Source organism: Prionailurus viverrinus, chromosome C1, assembly GCF_022837055.1.
Source record: "Prionailurus viverrinus isolate Anna chromosome C1, UM_Priviv_1.0, whole genome shotgun sequence".
NCBI classification, from domain to species: domain Eukaryota; kingdom Metazoa; phylum Chordata; class Mammalia; order Carnivora; family Felidae; genus Prionailurus; species Prionailurus viverrinus.
The window spans coordinates 162,804,894-162,829,564 of record NC_062568.1 but is presented as its reverse complement, the minus strand read 5'-3'; the positions used below and the strand labels follow the sequence as shown (position 1 = coordinate 162,829,564).

General features: G+C 39.9%; 1 protein-coding gene across 2 annotated transcripts in view; it reads left to right on the top strand.

Moving 5' to 3' along the window:
• Nucleotides 1-9,400, top strand: part of ATG4C (autophagy related 4C cysteine peptidase) — a 153,431-nt gene extending 144,031 nt beyond the window's left edge. The window contains exon 11 of one of the 2 annotated variants that reach the window (XM_047872261.1): nt 9,186-9,400. In XM_047872261.1, coding sequence (XP_047728217.1) covers nt 9,186-9,260 — 75 coding nt within the window. In that variant the 3' untranslated portion in view covers nt 9,261-9,400. The remainder of the gene's footprint in view (nt 1-9,185) is intronic. The other variant, XM_047872259.1, reaches the window with a different exon arrangement.
• The last annotated feature ends 15,271 nt before the right edge of the window (nt 9,401-24,671 follow it).

The window sequence follows — 24,671 nt, the reverse complement described above, 5'->3', positions numbered from 1 at the left end:
TTATTTCCTTTCTATTGTCACTCCCAAATAGTATTGCAAAAAAGGAGCAAATATACTTGCTTTTTAAAAAGTTCATATTTACTGTTAACCTACTACATGGGGCAGATGCTAAAAGAAGCAGAACAGAACACCAGCAGTTGAGACTGGGGAAGGAAGGGAAGTCAAGGACAATTTGGGATGCAAACTGGTTAACCCACAGAACCAAAGTCTAATATCACATCATTTACAATTTTTAAAATTTAAAATTTAAAAAATTTATATCCTTCTGCCAAACTCCACTGCGCCCCCTCAAGTGTGTGGAAGGCAACAACAGTTCATATAGCTTCAAGTGTGGTAGCTGCTATTGTGATTTGAAAACAGAGGTATTGCCAGTTTTCAGAACAATTAAAATTGATTAAAAATAGCAAATGGCCTTGTGGCTGGTGCATAGTGATTTGAGGAGAATTCAGCACTGGTATTTCTACCGTGGAACAAAATCTGCGAGTTGCTAAGTGGATTGCCCTAGTGACACTGCGTGTACCAAAACGGCAAATATCAGGCTCAGTTGCCAGTGAGCAAGATCCAGATGTGTGAGAATCTTGGTGGTCCTGAGAGACTCCCCTGCATAGATTCACAGCTACACTGCAGCAGCTGGATGGGTTATGCTGATGCTTTGGAACAGAGATTTCATGGTCCTGAGTCGGTGAAACTGTGTATTATAGTGTTTTCTGCCTCATAGATTGATGAAGACATTGCAAACATGTTCTCTACTTTTAAAAAGGCAAAATGATTTTTTTTTCCATCTGAGATTTTAATTTAAGCAACAGGATAAAAACAGCAATTCATTTTGCATTATTTGTCTCTGGCATTTCAAATACAGAAATTAGAATTGGATTAGTGATTTTTGTTATTTAAGAAAATGAACTCATGATTGAGATTAAAGGGTTTCTGTTTTTGTTTTTTAAAAACATTTTCCCATTTCCAAATTCCAACCTTTAACCCACAGTGAGAGGTTGGCACATCAATGAAGATCAGCGGCAGTTTACTGAGTATTTATGGTGGCTGAGGCACTGGGCTAAGTGCCTGGCCTGTATTATGTCACCTCATCCCCACAACCCCAACTCAAGGGAGTTACCAGTGAGAAAACTGAAGCCAGGGATGCACAAAGCCAAGGTCTGAGCCCAAGACAATCTGACTCCAAAACCTAGAATGGACTTCTTTTTTTTTTAAATGTTTTATTTATTTTTGAGACAGAGAGAGAGCGTGAGCAGGGGAGGGGCAGAGACAGAGCGAGACACAGAATCCGAAGCAGGCTCCAGGCTCTGAGCTGTCAGCTCAGAGCCCGACGCAGGGCTTGAACTCACAAACTGCGAGATCATGACCTGAGCCGAAGTGGGATGCTTAACTGACTGAGCCACCCAGGCACCCCTAGAATGGACTTCTTATATAAGAGAGACCAGTAAGTACAATCTCATCAAAAGCAAGTAAATTTTGTTCCTTTTCAGCAAAATTATTTAGCAAAGAAAAAAGTAAAGAATGTATGCATTGAGAGATCATGTTCTTTTCTCATTTATTTATTTATTTATTTATTTAATTTTTTAAATGTTTATTTCTGAGAGAGAGAGAGAGAGAGTCAGAGATAGAGGGAGACACAGAATCTGAAGCAGGCTCCAGGCTCTGAGCTGTCAGCACAGAGCCCAATGCGGGGCTCAAACTCACGACCGCGAGTTCATGCCTGAGCCGAAGTCAGACGCCCAACCGACTGAGCCATCCAGGCACCCCTCTCTATTTTAAAGTTGACTTTATTTGTCAGAGCAGTTTTAGATTTACTGAAAAATTAAGAAAACAGAGTCTTATGTTCTCATTTTTTGCTACAATGCTAAGTAAGGTACTGAATTTGAAGATTTTTCACCTAGTGATTTTAAGTGAAGATTTTTTAAGTTTTTTTTTTAATAGTCATTTTCATAAACAGTGAGATTTTGTTGATAAGTGGCATCATCATGGGGGGGAGTGCAATTGTGAACTTTTTTTCCTTATTGATTTTTCTTCTCAAGTTTTCATTTCTGTCCTCATTCTGATGTCTAGTGAGTAGAACCAGGATGACCAAGAATGGGAACCATTTGTGATTTGAAGTCAGAAGACTTGGGTTGAAATCCCAGTTCTTTCACTTATTAGCTGGGCAAGTTAACGCCTTTGTGAGTCTCAGTTTTCTCCTCTGTAAGATGGGAAGAATGAAGACCAATCAAATTAGAAAAGGATATCACTGTAACCTATAAAGGATAAACCAAATGTTAGTTTTTTGTTTTTTTTTTTTTTTAATTTTTTTTTTTTTCAACGTTTATTTATTTTGGGACAGAGAGAGACAGAGCATGAACGGGGAGGGGCAGAGAGAGAGGGAGACACAGCATCGGAAACAGGCTCCAGGCTCCGAGCCATCAGCCCAGAGCCTGACGCGGGGCTCGAACTCACGGACCGCGAGATAGTGACCTGGCTGAAGTCGGACGCTTAACCGACTGCGCCACCCAGGCGCCCCCCAAATGTTAGTTTTTATAATGAGTATTCCTTACACATGAGATGTGAGTCTAGGCTAATATAATTTATTTTATAAACTACAGTTTTCATACTCAAGCGATGTCTCTGGAGAATAAAATAATGAAATTCGGTAAGTAATGGGTAGAATATTGATTTTAGAATCAGGCAGACCTGAATTCGATTCTTGGCCTTTGTACTTAGTTATGTAACTTTGAACTTTGCCTTATACGGTCTCTGATTCTCAGATTTCTTAGATCTGCAATGTCATAATATTACCTAAATTACAGAGTTGCTTTGAGGACCACAGTTGATGTATGTTAAGTTCCTAATACAGTGCCACTCACAGAACAGGCCCCAGTATCATTATTATTACTATTTTGGGTCTTCTGCAATCTCATATGCTCCCTGGAACCTCCCAGGGAATGCCCTTCACCCTCTGAAGCTCTTCTTTTTAAATACTCTTAATAGGGGCAAGTCCTTATGCTCTGAGGCTTTTACTTTCAGAAATGGAAGTTAGGTACGATAAATAAAATGGATGATTAAACCAAGCAATGTGCTTTTGGGTTTCAAAGAAAGCATGTCTATGGCTCTGTGCAATGGTTACCTTCTATGTGACTTCTGGCTTGAAAACTACTTTCAAAGAGGAGCCAGAAATCCTTCTGATTTTTGGAAAATGCAATTTAAAAAGAATATTCTACAAAACTACAGTTGTAGTTACAGTTTTAGCATTTTATTTGCAGAGCACTTTATAAGTCCCTTTAAGGAACTTCTTTTTCTCGAACACTCTCTCCCCACCTTGTGCCCATACTCTGCTTAGTTAATTCCAACCTAGCCCTCAGATCCCTGCTTACGCCTCACTATCTCAGGGAGGACATCCTTGAGCCTCCAGATAGAACCTCACTTTGCTCCCTATTTTTCTTTTGTAACACTTACTACCTTATAATCCCTTCTTAAATGTCTGCTTCCATTGCAAACTGTAAAGCCCCATGACATGCATGCTTCCACGACTTTATGTCTGTAACTTGCCTGTATACCCCTATGGAGAGATACCCTTAGGACAAAAAGAACTGAAAAAGAATCTTAAACTATTTACAGTAAACATGTTATTGATAGTACTGTTGCTATTGTTAATTATGAGACTGTTGTGTGTATTCTGGGGAAATAAAGCAAACTGGTAATTAAAGGTTATTGTAATTCTATAATTTTTGGAGTTGTTGCAAATTGAGACTATCAGTGTGGGAAAAAGGAGTAAAAAATCTCATTTAAATTAGAATTATCAATATGAAATCATAATTTCATTTAAAAAATTTCAACAATAGCCAAGGGAGAGAGCCAAATGTCCATTGACTAATGGATAAAGAAGACATGGTATATATATATATATATATATATATATATATATATATATATATATACAATGGAATATTACTGAGCCATCAAAAAGAATGAAATCTTGCCATTTGCAATGATGTGGATGGAGCTAGAATGTACTTTGCTAAACGAATTAAGTCAATTAGAGAAACACCATATGATTCCACTCAATGTGGAATTTAAGAAACAAAGCAGATGAACATATGGGAAAGGGGAGGGGGATGAAGAGAGAGAGAAACAAATCACAAAAGACTCTTAATGATAGAAAACTTCCCTCTTGATGGAGGGAAGTGGGTAGGGAACGGGTTAGTCGGGTGGTGTGTATTAAGGAGAGCACTTGTTCTGATGAGCACTGGGTGTTGAATGTAAGTGATGAATCACTGAATTCTACTCCTGAAAACAATATTGCACTGTATGTTAAATAAAAAAAAAAAATTCACACTCTGTCCAAGAAACAATGGCCAACCCAGAAATAACAATTCCACCTCTACTGCTCAGATTGTGGTGCCCTAATAGTATCTCTAATACTATATAAAAAAGAATCAGGACTCCTTAGAGAAAAGGTGGATTCTAAGTTAGGGATAGGAAAATTACATATCAAGCTCATCACAGCTTATATCAGGTAGCAAGGAAGCAATGAGAAGATAATAGGGTTCCATCAAAATGGTTCAGCAGCCAACTTGACCAAAGATGGGACAATTTAAGCATCCCTACGGGTAATAACTGCAACAACTGATTAAAGCCCTTCAGATATGTTTAAAATCATAAATTCATAATAATAATAAGAGAATAAGGAGCGCCTGGGTGGCTCAGTTGGTTAAGCGTCCAACTCTTGATTTTGGCTCAGGTCATGATCTCATGGTTTGTGGGTTCAAACCCCATGTAAGGTTCTGTGTTGACAGCAGGCAGCTTGCTTGGGATTCTCTCCCTCCCTCTCTCTCTGTCCCTATCCCGTTCATGCGCATGCTCTCTCTGTCACTCTCTCTCTCAAAAAAAATTTAAATAATAAAAAAATTTAAAAAGAGAGAATGAAAAAAACAGAGAAAGAAAGGGCAGGAGAGGGGAAGGAAAGGAAAGGAAAGGGAAGGGAAGGGAAGGGAAGGGAAGGGAAGGGGAAGGGAGGGGAGGGGAAAGGAAGAGACAGAAAGGAGAGAGAGGAAATGTGTAAAAGAGAGAGGATAAGAGAGATCGAGAGAGAGAAGAGGAATTGAGGGAGAAAGAAAGAAAAAGAGGGAGAAAACAAGCAAGCAATTGGTCACTACGGAAAGATGCTAGTCAACCAACTCATTCTGGAAACTGAAAATAAAGTAAAAAATCAAGCATTTGTCTTGCCTTTTCTATGTGAATTATACAACTGGGCAAGTGAATAGAAGATGAAGGAAAGAAAGGTTCTTTTTATAAACGCATTCCACCTAATAAATATAAATGAAAAGACAGAATGAGAATATCACCATTTTGCAACCACTAATGAATGAATTGATTTGGGCATTTATTAAGCTGTTAACATCACAAAAGAGAGACATTGATATTACGGGTCTCCTAATGGAAGAACACTCCTTGCCAAAAAATTCAAACCTGAAAATAAAAAGCAAATCCCTGTTTAGGTCTCACCTCCAACGAGGAAACTTTCTTTATAACACTAAGGCATAGCTGAGGCATAGTGTTATAAACTTTCTTTATAACACTAAGGCTCTTCTGTTCTACTTTTATTATCTTATCCATACATTCACTTATTTCACAGATATTTGTTCACTTGATTATTGCATGCTATGTTTCTGCTCTTATCCTCCTGCAGTCTAATATCTACTTAGCAGCTAAATGATATTTTAAAATGTACGTCAGAAGGTGTCACTCCTCTGCTCAAAAGCTGCCAATGATTTACCATTAGCCCTTGAATCAAATTAAAGGTCTTTACCATCACCAACAAGGTCCTACAAATTGTAGTACAAATTCATCAACTACGATTTTCTCCCTAGTTCATTTTGCTCAGCCATATGGAACTTCTTGCTATTCTGTCAATGCATGGGGCACATTCCCACCTCTGGACCTTTTCATATGCTACCACCCCTGCATGGCTTGCTCCCTTACCACCTCCCCATCTCTTCTCAAATATCCCCTGTTCAGAGAGGCTTTCACTGACTCTCCTATATAAGCAGCAACCCTGATATTCTATTTCCTTTAACTCACTTTATTATTATATTTTTGGTAGCATTTATTATCACAACTATATCTTATATTCATTGTTTTATTATCTCTCCATTAGATTGTAAACTCTATAAGCAGGGACTTTATTTCTTTCATTTCTATTTCCCCAGTGCAGTTTCATTTCTATTTCCCCTGTACAGTGCTTGTTACATAGTACATGCTCAATAAATACTTGTTGAATAAGCAAATGAGCTCATGTATGAGTTGCTGTGTCACAGTGCATTGCATTAAACATCAGTCTCCCATAACAGCTTATTGAGGACAAGGAGTCTGTTTTATTCAGCTTTTCACTGCAGCACTGCATGATGACTGGCACTCAGTAGGTCCTCAATAAATGCTTTTTATACTCTTAAGCTTATCTTTGCTTAGTAATTTTTATATCTCTAGCTATAAGAATATTTATAAAACAAAATATTTACATGTGTGTTATAGATGTCACTGGGTTCCTAAACTGTATTTCCATGAGAAAAGGTGTCAAAATCGAAGTCTTTTAAGAAATAAAATCATCCCATTATGAAAAAATAGTTCTAAGACCAATAAGGTCAGAAATACCAGGATAATACCAGGATAAGGATACCAGTCATTGGCCAAACATTATGTAGGATACTGTGTGAAGTTGGAACATATCACAAGCTCTCCTCCTATGGGTTTTGATATGAAGTAGTGTCTCTGACAATGTGCCCAGAAGAAGTGGGTGGGAAAAAATGGATCTTCTTCAGTCACACTCTGTTGGAACCACTAGGTGGTGCTGTCAAAGACTGTGATTTTTATGTGTGGATTCAGAAGGGAAATACCTTTAAACTTATAAAACATAATTTTTATTTGCATTAGCATAGCACGCATACTTACTGTAGAACATTTAGTAAGTACAAATAAACAAAAGGAAGAAATATTCACCCAGAATGTTTCCAGAAAGAACCATTTTCAGTGACAGTGTGTATACTCTATAGTTGATGATGATGATGATGATAGTGGCTTAAATTAATTGCTTGGTATGTACCAGATATTGTCCCAGCGCTTTATATTATCAGCCTCCCAGTCTTTCTAGGAAATTTCTCTCTATAAATAGGCATACATGAAATACAGTTACATGTATATTAATGAGAATATCATATCAGCTGTTGGTGGATAACCTGGTACATAGGAGATACTCAACAAATATTAGTTGCATGAGTTATTGAGAATTTAATGATATAATACATGAAAAACAGCTGGTCCATATGGTCATTCAATAGATAGCAGCTAAATACTGTTGTATATATTAACATTAATTAGTTTACAAAACAGCCCTGTAAATGTTCTTTGTTGAAACTGCCCCTAAGAGAGCTAAATTTAGTTAGTTAAGTGACCTAGTAACAATAAGAAGCCCAAATTAAGCTCTTCTTTTGGCATCTTTCCCCCTTCTCCTCCTACACCCAGTATAAAGGTTTGTTCTAGGCTCAGGGGGCTGTGTCCCAGGCTGGTAAAAGTCTAAGTAAAGCCAGCCTAGAATCCCAGAACTTCCTAGCAACTCCACCATCCAGGGTCACACTGTTCGTGGCTTACAAAAACAAAAACTGGTGCTGGGGCTGGTTCAGAACAGCTGTCCCAACAGAATCTCTTAGAATTACTAAACAGCTAACTGAGCCTGTCTTCCTTCTGCTTGATTTCTATCCTCTTTCTCTCTGACCACTTCAGTTTCTAGGTCATCTGAGATTACTGTAAATTGATTTAGTAAACACTTCTGAGTTACTGTGAGCAAAGTACTGTGCTAGACATGTGGTAGGGGGGAGGGACATAAAGATAATGCCTCTGCCCTCCAGAAGCTTTCAGACTAATAGGGGGGATAAGAGAAGTACATATCTCCAAGATGAATAACTCCTTCTAAATCTCCTGAGTTGGAAATTTCCAATCAGAAAGAGTAGACAGTTTCTCAATATGTGATCTGGGGTGTTTGTTACAAGTGCCTCTCAGACCTACTGGATCCAAATTTCTGGATTCGGGAGGGACAATGCTTGGATCTGTATTTATAACAAGCATAACAGGTGCTTCTCACACACACATTGAAGGTTGAAAACCACTGGTGTAGCATCTCAAGATGAGTGCAGGCAAAAATAGAGATTGAAAGGAAAAAGCGTGTATGTTTAACTTGCCCACCACATGCTAGACAGTGTACTAATCACCTATGTCTTTTGATTCCTCTTAAGAATACTTTAAGAAACCATTGTCATCATTGCCATTCCCCCTTTTTTATAGATGAGAAAACCAAGGCACAGAGAGGTTAAATAACTTGCCCCAGGTCATACATAGATATGGGCAGAACCAAGATTTGAACCCATGTGGTCTGACTCAAGAGCCCATGGTTTTGGCCATTAAGGTCATATGCCTCTCATAAATGGTGACTGTCACAAAGGCCTCAAAGAGGCTTGGACAGATGCAGAATGCCTAAGTGAAGACCTTGGACAAAATGATATACTTTGAACTGTAACAACCATCAAGAACTATGGGTTCTCATTAGTCCCTTTAAAACTAGATTGCATGGTATTGTTTTTATTCTTCCAATGTCACATGGGTAGTTTTTAAAAAGAGCCTAACAGCAGCCTACTGAGCACCTTTTCTGTATAATGCTGTTTCAGTGCATTATCTCATCAATCTTTGTGGCAACTCTGAGATAACATTTGACTCAATTTAGAGATACAGAAAGTATTCTCAGAGAGTAATTTTTTCCCAAGGACATACAGCTATTAAATGGTGGAATGAGGATTGTTTTTATCCAACATCTGTTGCATCAACAAAGGTGAACTCAGCTACAATACACAATGACTTAAAAAATGCAAAAAGGGGTTCTCACATACTCCATATCCCACAAATGGGTAAAATCTGAGGATAGATTTTAGAGTTGGTTGGCTCAGAGCTCAATGATGTCATCAAAGCCTATCCAACCTTAGTTGGGCAATGTGGGGGTTGCACTGTGTCCCCCACCCCAAATATGTTAAAGTTGTAACCCCTAGTACCTCAGAATGTGACATTTGTAAAAAGCGTTTTTACAGAGCGAATCAAGTTAAAATGACGTTATTACAATGGTCTCTAATCCAATGTGTCTAATGTTTTTACAAAAGGAATATTTGGACAAAGAGACAGACATTCACAAGGGAAGAAACTTGAAGACACAGAGGGAAAGGACAGCCATATGATTGGAGAGATGTATCTACAAGACAAGGAACATCAAGGACTGCCAGCAAATACCAGATGCTAGAAGAGGCAAGGAAGTGTTCATTCCTAAAGCCATCAGAGTGCATGGCCCTGGTGACACCTTGATTTTGGGTTTCTAGCCTCCCAAACTGTGAGACAATAAATTTTTGTTGGTTTAAGACACCCAGTTTGTGGTACTTTGTTAAGCAGCTCTAGAAAACTAATCCAGCATTATTTTTGCCACCACTGGTATTAGTTCATCCTGAGCAGAGTGGCAGCTATGCTTTTAGGAATCATATCCAGACAACAAAATCTCCAGAGGGAAAAACAGACGCTACTTCTTTGGTTGGCAAAAAACTCTTCTCTGAAGGAGCCCCATTAGACGTTTTCTCCCACTTCATTGGTCAGACAGAGTCCCCTGCTCTTTCTCAAACTCAACAATGGCAAAGGGGAAACAGTTGCTCATGACTAGTCAATCTGCATCTTAGAAGCAGATGGGTCAGATTCTTCTGGAGTGCATGGCTGTGTGTAGGAGAAATGGATTCCTGAACAAAATCAGGTTCTATTAGGAAGGAAGATGGATGGGGAGAAGGAATGCTGGGTAGGCCACCAACAGTGTCCATCATATTCTAGATTTTGTCCATCATGCTATGGCCACCTCTTCTTTGTTCCAGTTTCTTTCCATAGGTTGGGAATCATTGCTTTTGTTTTACTTGGAGGTGAAAGAAGTGTTTGGGTTTATAAGTTTTTTTTTTTTATGTTTATTTATTTCTGAGACAGAGACAGAGCATGAGTGGGGGAGGGGCAGAGAGAGAGGGAGACAGAGAATCAGAAGCAAGCTCCAGGCTCTGAGCTGTCAGCACAGAGCCCAACGCGGGGCTCAAACTCACAAACTATGAGATCATGGCCTGAGCCGAAGTCGGTCGCTCAACCGACTGAGCCACCCCGGCACTCCTTGGGTTTATAAATTAATCTGATATACATAAATATCGTTTCTTATAGAACCCGAAGCTCAATGCTTGACTCAATGCCCAGAACACAGTAGACTCTCAGATGGCAGGTACTGTGGTAACACATGGGAAATTAATCATCCATAGTCCTTTGCTCTTTCAGCATCCAATTTTTGTGAGACTGTCCTGTGGGATGGAAGGATTAAGGAAGGGGCTGATAACTTCTTTTGGAACTAGGATTTCAAGAATAATTAAGAGGATATACTCACTTCTCTCTCTCATGAGCTCCTTATTTCTGCTTCACCATTAGAGAGTCAGATAAACAATTGCCTGTGTTTTCCACTCAGGTCATCCAACAGTGTCCCTCAGATTCCTACTAGTGGACATCTCTGTCTTTTAAAGCAGATCCATTCCTTAGTGCATACATAAGGAATGCAAAATCCATTAAAGAGTCCTGAATATGTTGGGGGAAAAATATGACAGGATAAGTATGATGTAATTTAAGTATTTTGGCACAGCAAATGGAAAGAAATTACATTTTCTATTATCTTCCAACAGTTATTGAAAATGAAATGAAATATATTCTATACTTCCCCAAAAAGTCAAGATTTTTTTTTCCCTTAAATGCAATTTTTTCCGCAGTTTGTTCATTTGGTATGCACTTCCCTCCTTTCACGACATGGAGGCATTCTGTTATGAAACATTCAATGAAAAAAAATGGACAAAAAAAGTATACTACTTCTTTAAAATATATTGCAAGAATACTCATTTTCAGCTTTTTATTGCAGCACTAGCTGGTATTCTTGCATGCAGTTTTGTAATTTATTCTGAACATTCTACTTAAACCTTTTTTCAATAGCATGATTTTATTAGAGTCAGCTCACTGGACTTTCCCAAAAAGGTATTTAAGATCAAATAAAACCAGTGCTTGGAAAAATATCATTACAATATGAAAGCAGTTACAAAAACATTAGTACTGCAAAGTTTTATTTCAAATGGCTGAGCTTGCTGTACCCCAGGTTATGGTACTTCTACTTCTGCAGACACACTTACTGGGGAGATAGGGAAAATTGTCATCTTAGCAGTTTTTGCACATGGTGGTGGGAGGGGGAGCTGGAAGGGGGAAGATAAGGCTATAAAAATTTAAAGTGAGGCAGCAAAATTTTTAGGTGCTGGCATCGATGGTAAAAGTAGATTACCCTCCACCCCAAACTCTCCCTCCCCGACCCACACTTTCAGCCACCCTCCACTCCTCAACTGCCCTCGAGGATATGATAGAAACCTTTAAATTAGACTTTTACCCAGAGACAAAGTGCTGCCTTCTCTAAAATATAAAGGGTACCTTTTGGAAATATGAGTGGAATTGATTATTGAATTAAATGTGTCAGAGTATTATGTTCCTTTGGGGGTTTTGTACCATATCTAATAAACTCTTGTCAACATAGTGCCTTATTGGTCAAATAATATCTTTTAGCACCTCCATCTGGCCGGGCACAAAGTTCGCATCTGAAGGCTTAGTCTGGAAGCAGCTTCCCAGGCAAATTCTACAGGCAAGCTTGGTAATTCCCCAGGCTCCAGAGGTGAGCACTCTACTGCTCTTGTCCTCTCCTTCAAGTGTACTCCCTTCGGCCATCCCCTTATTCACTTTGAACCAGGCCAAGGGGCAACCTAGGACCTTGCTCTCATTTGATTTCATAACAGAACACTAAGGACAAATACTTTTCTTATTCAATTGTGACTCTACATCTCTCTCTTCCCCAGTAACTAACAGCTAGTGTGGCTGGAACTCAGCCTGCTGTGGGGAGTGTCAGCCACATCCACAGCCTCAATTCAATGGGCTTTTTTGTCCCCCAAGGAAATTGCTTTCAATTAAAATCTGATGTTTATTAGAAAAAAAAAAAGTATCATTTGTTATATTAATCAAATTGCTGCTGGATAAGGTTGCTTATATTTTAGAGAAAGTAACTTATTATTGATTGTACAGCACAAAAGGTATGTTTAGTAAAGATGAAATAAATCAGCCTTTTGAGACACTGGTATTTTCATGCAGGTGATTATTAATCCACATATGATTCTATTACACAATATTTCCCTCATCCCTTTTCTTCTAAGCATTGAACCTATGGCAAAGCACCTGCATCCCTTAAGTTTGCAGATTAGGTGGTTTCTATGTGGACTTTCAAATGCGATTTTTAAATTGCAAGTTACTATTCATATTACTTTTCTAAGGAGAAATATGCTTAAAAAGTAAAGTCTTTATTGCTTCTTAAAAGGCCTAGCACTCTGTGATAAATTCTCATATTTTGACTGTTAATATGTTTGAATGAAAATTATTTATACATTTGGGTGAGGTTGAGTGGTTTTCATTTGATTGCTGCCTCTGGAAATGAAAGCAGAGTAGCAGGAAATTTACATGTCATGCTGTGATGTATATCCAGATTATGAGATGATTGTGCAGCAGACGAACCCCAAGTAAAATCATTCCCATCAAACTGTGACAACTGCAATTCCTGACAAGGCCTCTTAGTTTTGGGGGCTATTATCATTGTACAAGAATATAATCTATTGACAGCAGGGCTGTTTAATACATTTAAAGGCAGACAGTGGAAGAAATCTTAACTGTTTTCATTCGCCACTGCACAAGGGTGCAGATCAAAAGTGAATTATATTTAAAAATATGCATGTATGATGATAAGATGCATGACATCCATCAACCTGTTTAGTCATGGTTAGGCTGAGGTGGGGAAGAGCCAATATTACTGCCATATGTGGTCTGAAATAGAGACGTGAGACTGGAAATTATATCATTGCCCAGTCAGAGTGAGCATACGGCGGAGACATTCTTTTTTAATCTCCACTCTCTACCTGTCTAAGCATCAAGCACCATCCATATCTGTAGCAGTGACTTTGGCACAAACTAGGTATGTGGAGGGCTCCTGTATCTTTGCCCTTCTGCTTAGTAAGTGTGCATGTGTGTACTCTGCATGGGCATTGTGTGAGCATTGTGGGTGAGATGGAGATGAGTAAATCGTTACCCTTACAGAAGCTCCTAGACAGACACTGACATGTGTGCTTTTATAACAGGAGTGAAAACTAGGACACAGGGGATGGGAAAACATCTCCAGGGACTGTTCAGCCTCGAGGTTCCAAATTCCATGATCGGGGTGTCGGTGGAGAGGGGCTGCTTAATCTCCTATCCTGCAGGTGTACAGGTGGCAGACAGGGCTGCTTCAGGTTTCGGGGCACAAACTCACCCAGTGGTGAAGTGATGTTAATATCCAATGTGAACAGGACCTCACCTGGTCCCTTTTTATGAGAAAACTCTGGCATGACTGTGAAAAGCTGTATGGCCCTTTCTATGTGATAGGGCTGAAAATAAACTGCAGAGAATTTTAAATTCCCAAGTTCATTAAGACTCTACAAACCACACACAGGATTCAGTCATTTATTAAAACAAAAGATGTTCAAGGGTGGTTCTGAAAAAAAAAAAAAATGGCATGAAGAGTCCTGATGAATTAAAGGCATTTTTCCTAGAAGAATTAGTTCATCAGCTAATATTCCGTTCATAAGATTAAAATCACTTTGAATAAAGACAGCAGAAGGGAGAACAAAGGGTGTGGAAAATGGTTCAACTGTTTAAATCTCAGCTGAATGGCCAGAAACTCCTGGGTCTTTCTGTCCCTTTCCTCTGCTTGGGAAAAGAAAATGCTTAAAGAAGCCACACCCATCTGTCTTTCCCCTGAAAACCTGAGCTATTAAAGTGAATACAAAATTATTTTTAGTGCTCATTCCAAAGGTTAATCATGACAAGAAGCTCTTGTCCTTTGAAAGGTTTTATAAGAGTGTCCTGAGAGAAGCAACGATAGGTCCCCTAAAGGGCATAAAACACTGATGAGGTCTAGGTCCCATTCAGAGTTGCCAGGCCAGGACTAAAGGATTACTGGAATGAACATCCTTCAGGGGCTGACCCACACCCCCTTGGTTATCTCTTTGTGATCAGTGGCAGCCTGGGAAGGGACTAACTTTCCTACTAAGAGAAAGAGTGAGCAAAACGAAATCACCCATGTCCAAGGGTAGCACTCCCACTGACCCACACCAGATACCAGGCAAAGTAGCATCTGAGTGCTAACATGGGGTGTCTCTTGTGAATAATAAGTATTAGTTTACATCAGCAAATATTTATTGACTGCCTACTGTGTGTCAAGACTTCATTGAGTCTTTATACCTTCCTTTAACTCAAAGGACTTATGATACAAATCTTGGTAGGTAGGTAAGGGGATGGGATGATTTGAAGACGTTTTGTTTTAGTACAGTGTGTAAAGCATCTAGCATAGTGACTGGCACAGAGTAAGCATGTAATAGTGTGTTTCAATAAACTTTTTATTTTATTTTATTTTATTTTATTTATTTATTTATTTTAATGAAATTTATTGACAAATTGGTTTCCATACAACACCCAGTGCTCATCCCAAAAGGTGCCCTTCTCAATACCCATCACCCACCCTCTCCTCCCTCCCACCCCCCATCAACCCTCAGTTTGTTCTGTTTTTAACAGTCTCTTATGCTTTGGCTCTTTCGCACTCTAACCTCTTTTTTTTTTTTCCTTCCCCTCCCCCATGGGTTCCTGTTAAGTTTCTCAGGATCCACATAAGAGTGAAACCATATGGTATCTGTCTTTCTCTGTATGGCTTATTTCACTTAGCATCACACTCTCCAGTTCCATCCACGTTGCTACAAAAGGCCATATTTCATTTTTTCTCATTGCCACGTAGAATTCCATTGTGTATATAAACCACAATTTCTTTATCCATTCATCAGTTGATGGACATTTAGGCTCTTTCCATAATTTGGCTATTGTTGAGAGTGCTGCTATGAACATTGGGGTACAAGTGGCCCTATGCATCAGTACTCCTGTATCCCTTGGATAAATTCCTACAGTGCTATTGCTGGGTCATAGGGTAGGTCTATTTTTAATTTTCTGAGGAACCTCCACACTGCTTTCCAGAGCGGCTGCACCAATTTGCATTCCCACCAACAGTGCAAGAGGGTTCCCGTTTCTCCACATCCTCTCCAGCATCTATAGTCTCCTGATTTGTTCATTTTGGCCACTCTGACTGGCGTGAGGTGATACCTGAGTGTGGTTTTGATTTGTATTTCCCTGATAAGGAGCGACGCTGAACATCTTTTCATGTGCCTGTTGGCCATCCGGATGTCTTCTTTAGAGAAGTGTCTATTCATGTTTTCTGCCCATTTCTTCACTGGGTTATTTGTTTTTCGGATGTGGAGTTTGGTGAGCTCTTTATAGATTTTGGATACTAGCCCTTTGTCCGATATGTCATTTGTGAATATCTTTTCCCATTCCGTTGGTTGCCTTTTAGTTTTGTTGGTTGTTTCCTTTGCTGTGCAGAAGCTTTTTATCTTCATAAGGTCCCAGTAATTCACTTTGGCTTTTAATTCCCTTGCCTTTGGGGATGTGTCGAGCAAGAGATTGCTACGGCTGAGGTCAGAGAGGTCTTTTCCTGCTTTCTCCTCTAAGGTTTTGATGGTTTCCTGTCTCACATTTAGGTCCTTTATCCATTTTGAGTTTATTTTTGTGAATGGTGTGAGAAAGTGGTCTAGTTTCAACCTTCTGCATGTTGCTGTCCAGTTCTCCCAGCACCATTTGTTAAAGAGGCTGTCTTTTTTCCATTGGATGTTCTTTCCTGCTTTGTCAAAGATGAGTTGGCCATACGTTTGTGGGTCTAGTTCTGGAGTTTCTATTCTATTCCATTGGTCTATGTGTCTGTTTTTGTGCCATAAACTTTTTATTTTAGAAGAGTTGTGGATTTATGGAAATAACTGCAAAGATAGCACAGAGTTCCCATATACCTTCCAAACCAGTTTCCTTATCATTAACATCTTACATCAGTAAGGTATATTTGCTACAATAAATGAACCTATTGATACATTCTTATTTTTCTTATTTATTTTGAGAGAGAGAGAGAGCGAGAGCGAGAGAGAGAGAGAGAGAGAGAGAATGCAAGTGGGGAGAGGGGGAGGGACAGAGAAAGAAAGAGAGAGAGAGAGAGAGAGATGGAGAGAGAGAGAGAATGACAAGCAGGCTCCATGCTGCCAGTACAGAGCCTGACTCAGGGCTAGAACTCACAAACCCTGAGATGATGACCTGAGCTGAAATTAACAGTCAGACACTTAACTGACTGAGCTACCCAGGTGTCCCTTGATACATTATTATTAACTGAAATCCATACTTTACTTAGATTTCCTTAGTTTTTAAGTAAGTCTTTTTTCTGTGCCAGGATCTTATCCAAGATACCACATTACATTTAGTGTTCATATTTTCTTAGTTTTCTCTTGACTCTGACAGTTTCTCGGACTTCCTCAGTTTTGAACTTGATAGTTTTGAGGGTTATTGGTCAGGTATTTTATAGAATGTCCTTCAATTGGGACTAGTCTGATTTCTTTCTCATGGTTGGACAGAGGTTATGGGTTTTGAGGAGGAATACCACAGAGGTAAAGTGACATTTTCATCACATCATATCAAGGACACATAATATCAACATGACTTACTTTGATATTGACCTTGACTACCTGGCTGAGGTAGCAATTGTCAGGGTTCTCCACTCTCCACACCCGTTTTGCTAAGCTGTTCTCTTTGGAAGCAAGTCCCTATGTACAGCCCACACTTTAGGACATGGACAGTTAACCCAAGCTGGACCAATCAGATTCCCTCTTCTGGGAATTTGGAATTGAGATTTAGAGATGCTGGTCAATCTCCTAGGGCTGCCTGAACTGCTTGTAACAAGGGATAGGTGGCCATCTCCTGTCTTGTTCATGGAGAAGCAAAGAAAGCTGGTCTGAAGAGAATGATGAATACAACAGAGAGAGTGAAGAAAATGGAGCACAGCCGAAAAGACAGGGGGAAGGAGGAGAGAATCTACCCTGTTTGTGGTTCCCAGTACTTAGTTTCAGTCCCTTGGGAGATCCAATTGCACTTCTTGTTTTTGGGTTCAGGGAGATATCCATGTACACTTAGGATAACCCCCATATCCCGATTTTAAGAAGATAATTTGCACAGTTTTTGGTAACTCATAATTAATGTCACCTAAGATGTTTTTGGATCATTTTTAAACCATTGCCATACAGCAAGACAGACATGCTTTTTTTCAACCTGTGAACTGAGTGTGCAGAGGCCACAAGGAACTGGGAGGGCCCAGCTTCCTGATGAAGAGCGTGGACTTTGGAATCCAGACTCCTCCCTTCCCAGCTTTGGGACCTTGCACGTTATTTAGCCTTGGCTTTGCCACTTAAAAAATAGATACAATAATACCTACTCCACAGGGCTGCTATGACAATTGAAGGAAAGAATGTGTGTGAGGTTCTTAGCAGATTGGTGGGTGCATGTTTTGTGATGACCTCCCCCCCTCCACCACCACCACTAGCCAGTCACCCTCTCCGTGAAGCGGTCCTTGCTCACCTGGGCAGAATGTCATGTGCTCAAAAACCTTGTACATGTCTCCACTATGTAGTGTGGATCTCACTGTATTATAATTATCTATTTGTTTATCTCTCAAACTAGAACAAAATGTCTTTCTTTATACCCATAGCATTTAGCACAGGGCTTGGTACACAGAAAGTGCCAAATACATGTTTGATGAATAAATGAAAACATGAATTTATTATTCATTTAAAATATCTATGGGGCACCTTCTGTCATGTTTAGAGGATAGGACTCCAATTATAGGTGAAAACATAAATAACAGTGAATAACATCTGACAGTTTGCAGCATGTTTTCAATACTTGGTGTAACTTGAGCTGACAGCGAATGTGTGAGGTAGAAAGGCAGGGTTTTTCTCTTCCCTGTCTGCCAAACATGGACCCTGACTACCAGTCTTGCAGAGGCAGAGAGGGGCAGAAAACAGAGGGCTTGAGAATCCAAGTTCAGCACTCTTGGCACTGTGGAGGCAGGGGTGTGAAGGACTACTGTCTGCACGGGATTCCTTTAGGTTAGGATGTGTAAATGGCAAATGGGAGTCGCTACTAAGAGGGAGGAGGGTAAGAGGAATGCTTCCTTGCTGTGAGGGGCCCATCAAAATTATGGCTTGAAGCTTATTTTTACAGTGTAATAGCGTACCCCGTCTCAGCTGAGCAGAATCCTGTGAAACACAAGTTTAGCTCAGCAGAATTCATCACCAGCTGAGACTTAAAAATGTGTCTGAGCTCTGTACTTATTGAACACACAAAGAGTATGAATATCAAGTTATTCGGCTGTGAAATAATATCAACAAAGTTAGTTATGTTTAATTTAACTGTTGAATGGAGGTTTAGCAATTTGGGACCAAAGCCTCGATGAGGAATGGAAAATGGGCAAATCAAACACTAAATTCCCTTCTCCTAATAGCCCGGGCTCTGCAGAGAGGAAAGAGCTGATCTGTGCTTTCCCACCTCTGCCTATCATCATTAAACAGAGAGCAGTACCTGTCTTGGGCCTTTGTATTTTTCCTAACCTCCTCCAGGGAAGAACAAATAGCAAACAATATCAGGTTCCCAAAGTCCCTGGAGGACCCCTCTGAAAGCCAGAAAGAGTAAAGATCTACTCCCATTCCTTTTCTTAAATAGTTCTCTAGAAGGGCAGTTTAAATAATTTTAACTATATATACTGACATGATATAAATTGTGGGTTAGGAAGAAGAAAGTAGTATTTTCGGGGTTGTACTCATCATTGAGAAGGATTCTCTGTCTTCTGTAGTTTGTGATGTTTAATGACAAAATGTTTCTTTTCTTCCCTCCCTTCCTCCTTTCCTTCCCAGTTTCTAAAGAAGGAACTTCCGTGACTGCCACTGAATGGGAGCCAATAAGGACACTATTGGCATTTGGGGTTGGGCAGGTCTTCATTGTGCAGCTTTCCTGTGCAAGAGAGGATGGATGTTCACCAAAGGCAATAAATAGCACCCCATAAACACTGTGGCAAACAAAAAATATCGCTACAAACTTCTTGATTAAGAATCACTGTTGGGGCACCTGGATGGCTCAGTTGGTCAAGTGTCTGACTTCAGCTCAGGTCATGTTCCTGTGGTTTGTGAGTTCGAGCCCCACGTCTGTGCTCACAGCCCAAAGCCTGGAGCCTGGTTGGGACTCCCTCTCTCTGCTCTGTCTCCCTCTCTTTGCTTCTCCAACCTGTTCGTGCTCTCTCTGTGTCTCTCAAAAATAAATAAACATTAAAACAATTAAAAAAAAGAGTCACTGTTTATCTGGTTGATATTCATAAACCAGAAGGCTGAAGGAAGAGTCTTTATGAAAGTTTCTATAATTTTCATTTAAACAGCTAAGAATCAAATGGAATGGAATTAACCTGATGGGATGTAGGAAATTTCCTTTCCCAATTTCCCTTGCCTGCTTCAACTGCATCCAACTAGAAAAGTTAAATGTTCAGTTTTTCAGATGTTTTTGTATTAACATTGGTCATAGACAGTCTGGCGAAGGATTCATAAGTGGAAGTCCACTGAGGGCACTACGAAGGCTTTGGCTTTTTCTGATAAATGGGAGGGACAGATATGACACAGCCTTTCCCTATTCTTCCTGCCTTGCACAGAAATGTGATGGCAGGAACTACAGCAAATATATTGCAACCATGAGGAAAAAGCTATTTAAAGCATTCTCAGCAACTGTCCATCTCCAGACTTCTTGTTATCTGAGAAAACTAATCTCTTATTGGGTTAGGTCTCCCAAGCCTTACTCTCAATAGCAGCAGAATAGCAGATACAAAACTATTTAAAATGATATTTGTAAAGGCAATGTAATAATATAGAAACATTTTATGACTTAATATTGGTGAAAAAATGGGGTGTGTGTGTGTGAGAGAGAGAGAGAGAGAGAGAGAGAGACAGTAGGTATATTTCCACCATATAATCATTCCTCACACTGTACAGAAACTTATTCATAGATTCACAAAAAAAAAATACAGTAATTATTGCAAATTGTCTAGAGTGTTTTTCTTTGCAGGGTATGCCTAAGAATTGTTTTCTGTTTTCTAAAATACTTTTCTATTCTGCATTTTCCAAATTTTCTTTAATAAACCTGCATTATTTTTAAACAAAAGAACACTGTGTGTGTGTGTGTGTGTGTGTGTGTGTGTGTGTACCACACACATATTTAAAGCTAATGCAGCCTCTGAGTGTGCTAGGAGGAGGGCAGTATCTACAATCACAAGCAGCAATCCTCCCACTATACTCAGCTTCCCAGAGTGTCAGCACAGGGCTGCTGAGGAGTCTAAAATGTAATATGATGAAGAGTACATGGGGCACCGAGATCATTAATCTTGTGACAATTAAATCATGGGGAAGAGAAGCATAAATACTATCTCCAAATATGTGAAGGACTCTCATGTGGAAATGGGTGTTAGTTCCTTCCCTCCTTAAGGTACTCCAAATATTTGCCGAAGGCCAGATGCCAGGTACTGTGCAAAGCACATTATGAGCCCCCAACATTCATGGTTCCCCAGCTTCATAGAATGTACAAATTACTAAAGAAAATAATCATTTATCAAATGATCACAGAAATATACCACTTCAGATACTGATAAAACCTGTGAAGGGATAGTAGGAGGAGAGAGAAACCAGATCTAGTTTGGAGAGTTAGTATAAGACGTCCCCAAGGAGGCCTTGTTTGAGTAGAAGTCTAAAGAGCTAACCAGAAAAAGTAGGTAAGAGGAGACTTCCAGGCAAACGTATTTGCAAAGACCCTGGGGCCAGAGGGAATGTGGCCTGTCTGAAGAACAGAAAGAAGGGTGGGACCCCCAGAGCACAGGTCATCAGACTGGAGAGGCTGGCAGGTACAAAGATTCTAGCCCTTAGGCTTCATAAGACCCATGGGACATTAAGATAGGCTTTAATTCAGGGAGTGATATGATTTGTTTTGTGAAAGGATCCTCTCTGGCTACTCTGGATCTGCAAGTGGGTAGAGTTGAGTACAGGAACTCCAATCCCTAATCACTCCAAGCAATTGGGAGTCCATGGATGAAAGTGAGAAGGAGATGGATTTTGGCTAAATATGACGAAGAACTGGCTAATCATGAGCTAAATAATAACTACCACATACTCAGCTATTATGAACTAGGAGGAACTACGCTAAGAGCTTACAAACTTAAAAGTGTTTTTCATTTAATCCTCACAACCATTTTAAGAGGTATAGACTACTGCTATCCCCCTTCACAGATTAAGGAATTGAAGCTCAGAGAGGTTAAGTGACTCACTCCATGTCACACAGCTAATAAGTAGTGAAGCTAGTACTTGAACTGAATTCTAGCTAATGCTAAAGCCCTTTCTTCACCACGAAGCAACACCACCCCCCCCCCCCCAGAAGAATGAGCTGTCATCCTAAGTATGAGAGGAGAAGCTGGGCAGTGACCTCCTAGAAGGGCTTCTTGCACTGGGAGCTCCTGAGGTAGGACGCTTGACCTGCTTCACACTCACTAGGTGACTGAACTGTAGCAGAAGGAAGCATTTTCTTCCTGTGTCCTCTCCTAAAGAGCTGGGATACCTCTGTGCACCTCCCTGGCTACCATCATTGCCCCACAAAATCGTATTTTCATATAGCCCAGAGACCCCTTTTCCCCACCATCCTTGGAAAGAAGCCATTGGCCAGAAGTGCAGCTCTGGGGAGCTTTTGGAGCTCCTCCCCAAGGCTACCTGGTAAGGGGTGCTCTGCTTTCTGCCGCGGCCTGGAGGAACGCAACTCCATTTTGGAACCAAGGAGGTGGAGAAGACGGGGCTCCTGAACACTGACCTTTTGTAGATCTGAGCCCATCTGTGCCCGGGTAAACTACAGGGAAAACGAAGTGCTTCCCCTGTTATCAGATGGTATTGATTCTCAGGAGAAGAGTGAGAGAGAGATTAAGAAGTTACCAGGCATCTTCGACTTCGTTCCTGAAGTCACAGAGCAGCTGCTGCTCTGTAACAACCCTGAGCATGATGAACATTTGGGGAGAAGGGATAATTTTTAAATAAAGAAAAATGCTCCTCTTTGCAAGAAAATCTGGCCACTAACTTTATTTGACAGGTGTAATAGACTGTGGTAGTTTTGGGGGGATACATGGTATAAAGTAAAGCAAGAGAGGTAATAAGCATCTTGGCATTTATTCTTTATGTAGGAATATTTGTTCCTCAAAGTCAGACTACGTGGAATATTAGCATTTGAATAAATTATTCAACACCTTCTAGAGAAAGCAAGGGGAAAAATCTTTTCAGCATTATAACATGGCAATCTACAAGGTAGTGGAAAAAGAAGGCTGTCATTTTTTCTTCAATTACAAAAGGCAAATATTTATTATTTATAAGTATTCGCCTTGTATAGGCTTAAATGTTATTTATGAACCTGTTGCACAGTGATTTTCAATGTAACTCATTATTTTTAGCCTTAGGGTGTTGTAAAGGAGCATGGATATATTTAATGACACTCTGCTAGTCAGCGCAATTACACTGTAATCATTATGTAAAATGTGCTATTAATTAAACCAATTTCTAGTTAGAACATTCGCTTCTGCAGGGCTTAATCTTAATCTTCAGCAATCTTTCTCTCTGTTTTCACCTATTAATTATATGATTACTTTTTAAGTTAATATGATAGAATATGTTTTTATTTTTAAGCTGAATACTGCCAATTAGGAATATTTGTCAAATGGGTCTTGTGTTTATAGGTCAAAAGCTTTCTTTTCCTTGAACTGGCAAAAAAGGTTTAAAAGGTTATTTTGGGGAAAGTAGTTATTTTTCATGAACTCAAACTCCTATGCTCCTTTTCCTGCATAAGCAGCATTATTCACAAAATTAGTTTCATGACTTACAAAAATACCCAGTTTCATTTTACTTGAGTCATTTCAGCATCGAGTTTATGTACTTTAAAATGTCCTTCAACATCAGACTTACATTTTACATTACCATTTTGTTAAGGAAACTCAGCCTAGGTAAATAGTTGATATTTCCGGTGGATGAAGGAGGTAAATGGCCTCCCTTTTCAGGCCTTTCTTTTTTTTTTTTTTAATATATGAAATTTATTGTCAAATTGGTTTCCATACAACACCCAGTGCTCATCCCAAAAGGTGCCCTCCTCAATACCCATCACCCACCCTCCCCTCCCTCCCACCCCCCATCAACCCTCAGTTTGTTCTCAGTTTTTAAGAGTCTCTTATGCTTTGGCTCTCTTCCACTCTAACCTCTTTTTTTTTTTTTTTCCTTCCCCTCCCCCATGGGTTTCTGTTAAGTTTCTCAGGATTCACATAAGAGTGAAACCATATGGTATCTGTCTTTCTCTGTATGGCTTATTTCACTTAGCATCACACTCTCCAGTTCCATCCATGTTGCTACAAAGGGCCATATTTCATTCTTTCTCATTGCCACGTAGTACTCCATTGTGTATATAAACCACAATTTCATTATCGATTCATCAGTTGATGGACATTTAGGCTTTTTCCACAATTTGGCTATTGTTGAGAGTGCTGCTATAAACATTAGGGTACAAGTGCCCCTATGCATCAGTACTCCTGTATCCCTTGGGTAAATTCCTACAGTGCTATTGCTGGGTCATAGGGTATGTCTATTTTTAATTTTCTGAGGAACCTCCACACTGCTTTCCAGAGTGGCTGCACCAATTTGCATTCCCACCAACAGTGCAAGAGGGTTCCCGTTTCTCCACATCCTCTCCAGCATCTATAGTCTCCTGATTTGTTCATTTTTCAGGCCTTTCAACTATGTCTCTTCCAAACGTCTTGCAATACTTCTATCACTGTGGTTTTCAACAACGGGGATGGGAAACGTGCTTCCTAATCTTTACTAATGATTCTTGCTACGGCATTTCAAAAAAACAAAACAAAACAAAATTCTCTCTCTCTAGAATGACCCTAGGTGGAAGGGAAGTAAGAACAAAAAGAAGGGAACAGGCTAATCACACAGAAACATGACAAGTGGGAAATGACTAACACCTTGTTGTCTTCTCCCTCGGCACACCATTCATCCAAGAGGTAGAGAGAAAAGTTTTACTTTGTAATTTTATTATTTTTCCCCCTACTCATGGACTGGAAAAATTAACATTGTTAGGATATCCCTTCTACCCAAAGTGATCCACAGGTTGAATACAATCCCGGTCAAAATGCCAATGGCATTTTTCACAGAAACAGCACAAACAAGCCTAAAACGTGTGTGGAACCACAAAGGACTCCGAATAGCCAAAGCAACGACAAGCAAGAACAAAGCTGGAGGCGTCAGGCTTCCTGACCTCAAACTACCTTAGGAAGCTATGGCAACCTAAACAGCGGCGTGGGAGCATAAACACCGACACAGGGATCAACGGAGCAAAATGGAGAGCCCGGAAATGAACCCACGCGAAAATGGTGCTGGGACGAACGGAGAGCTACACGCACGAGAACACCACTAGACACCGTCGCACACCACTCACAAAGACTAACTAAAAACCGC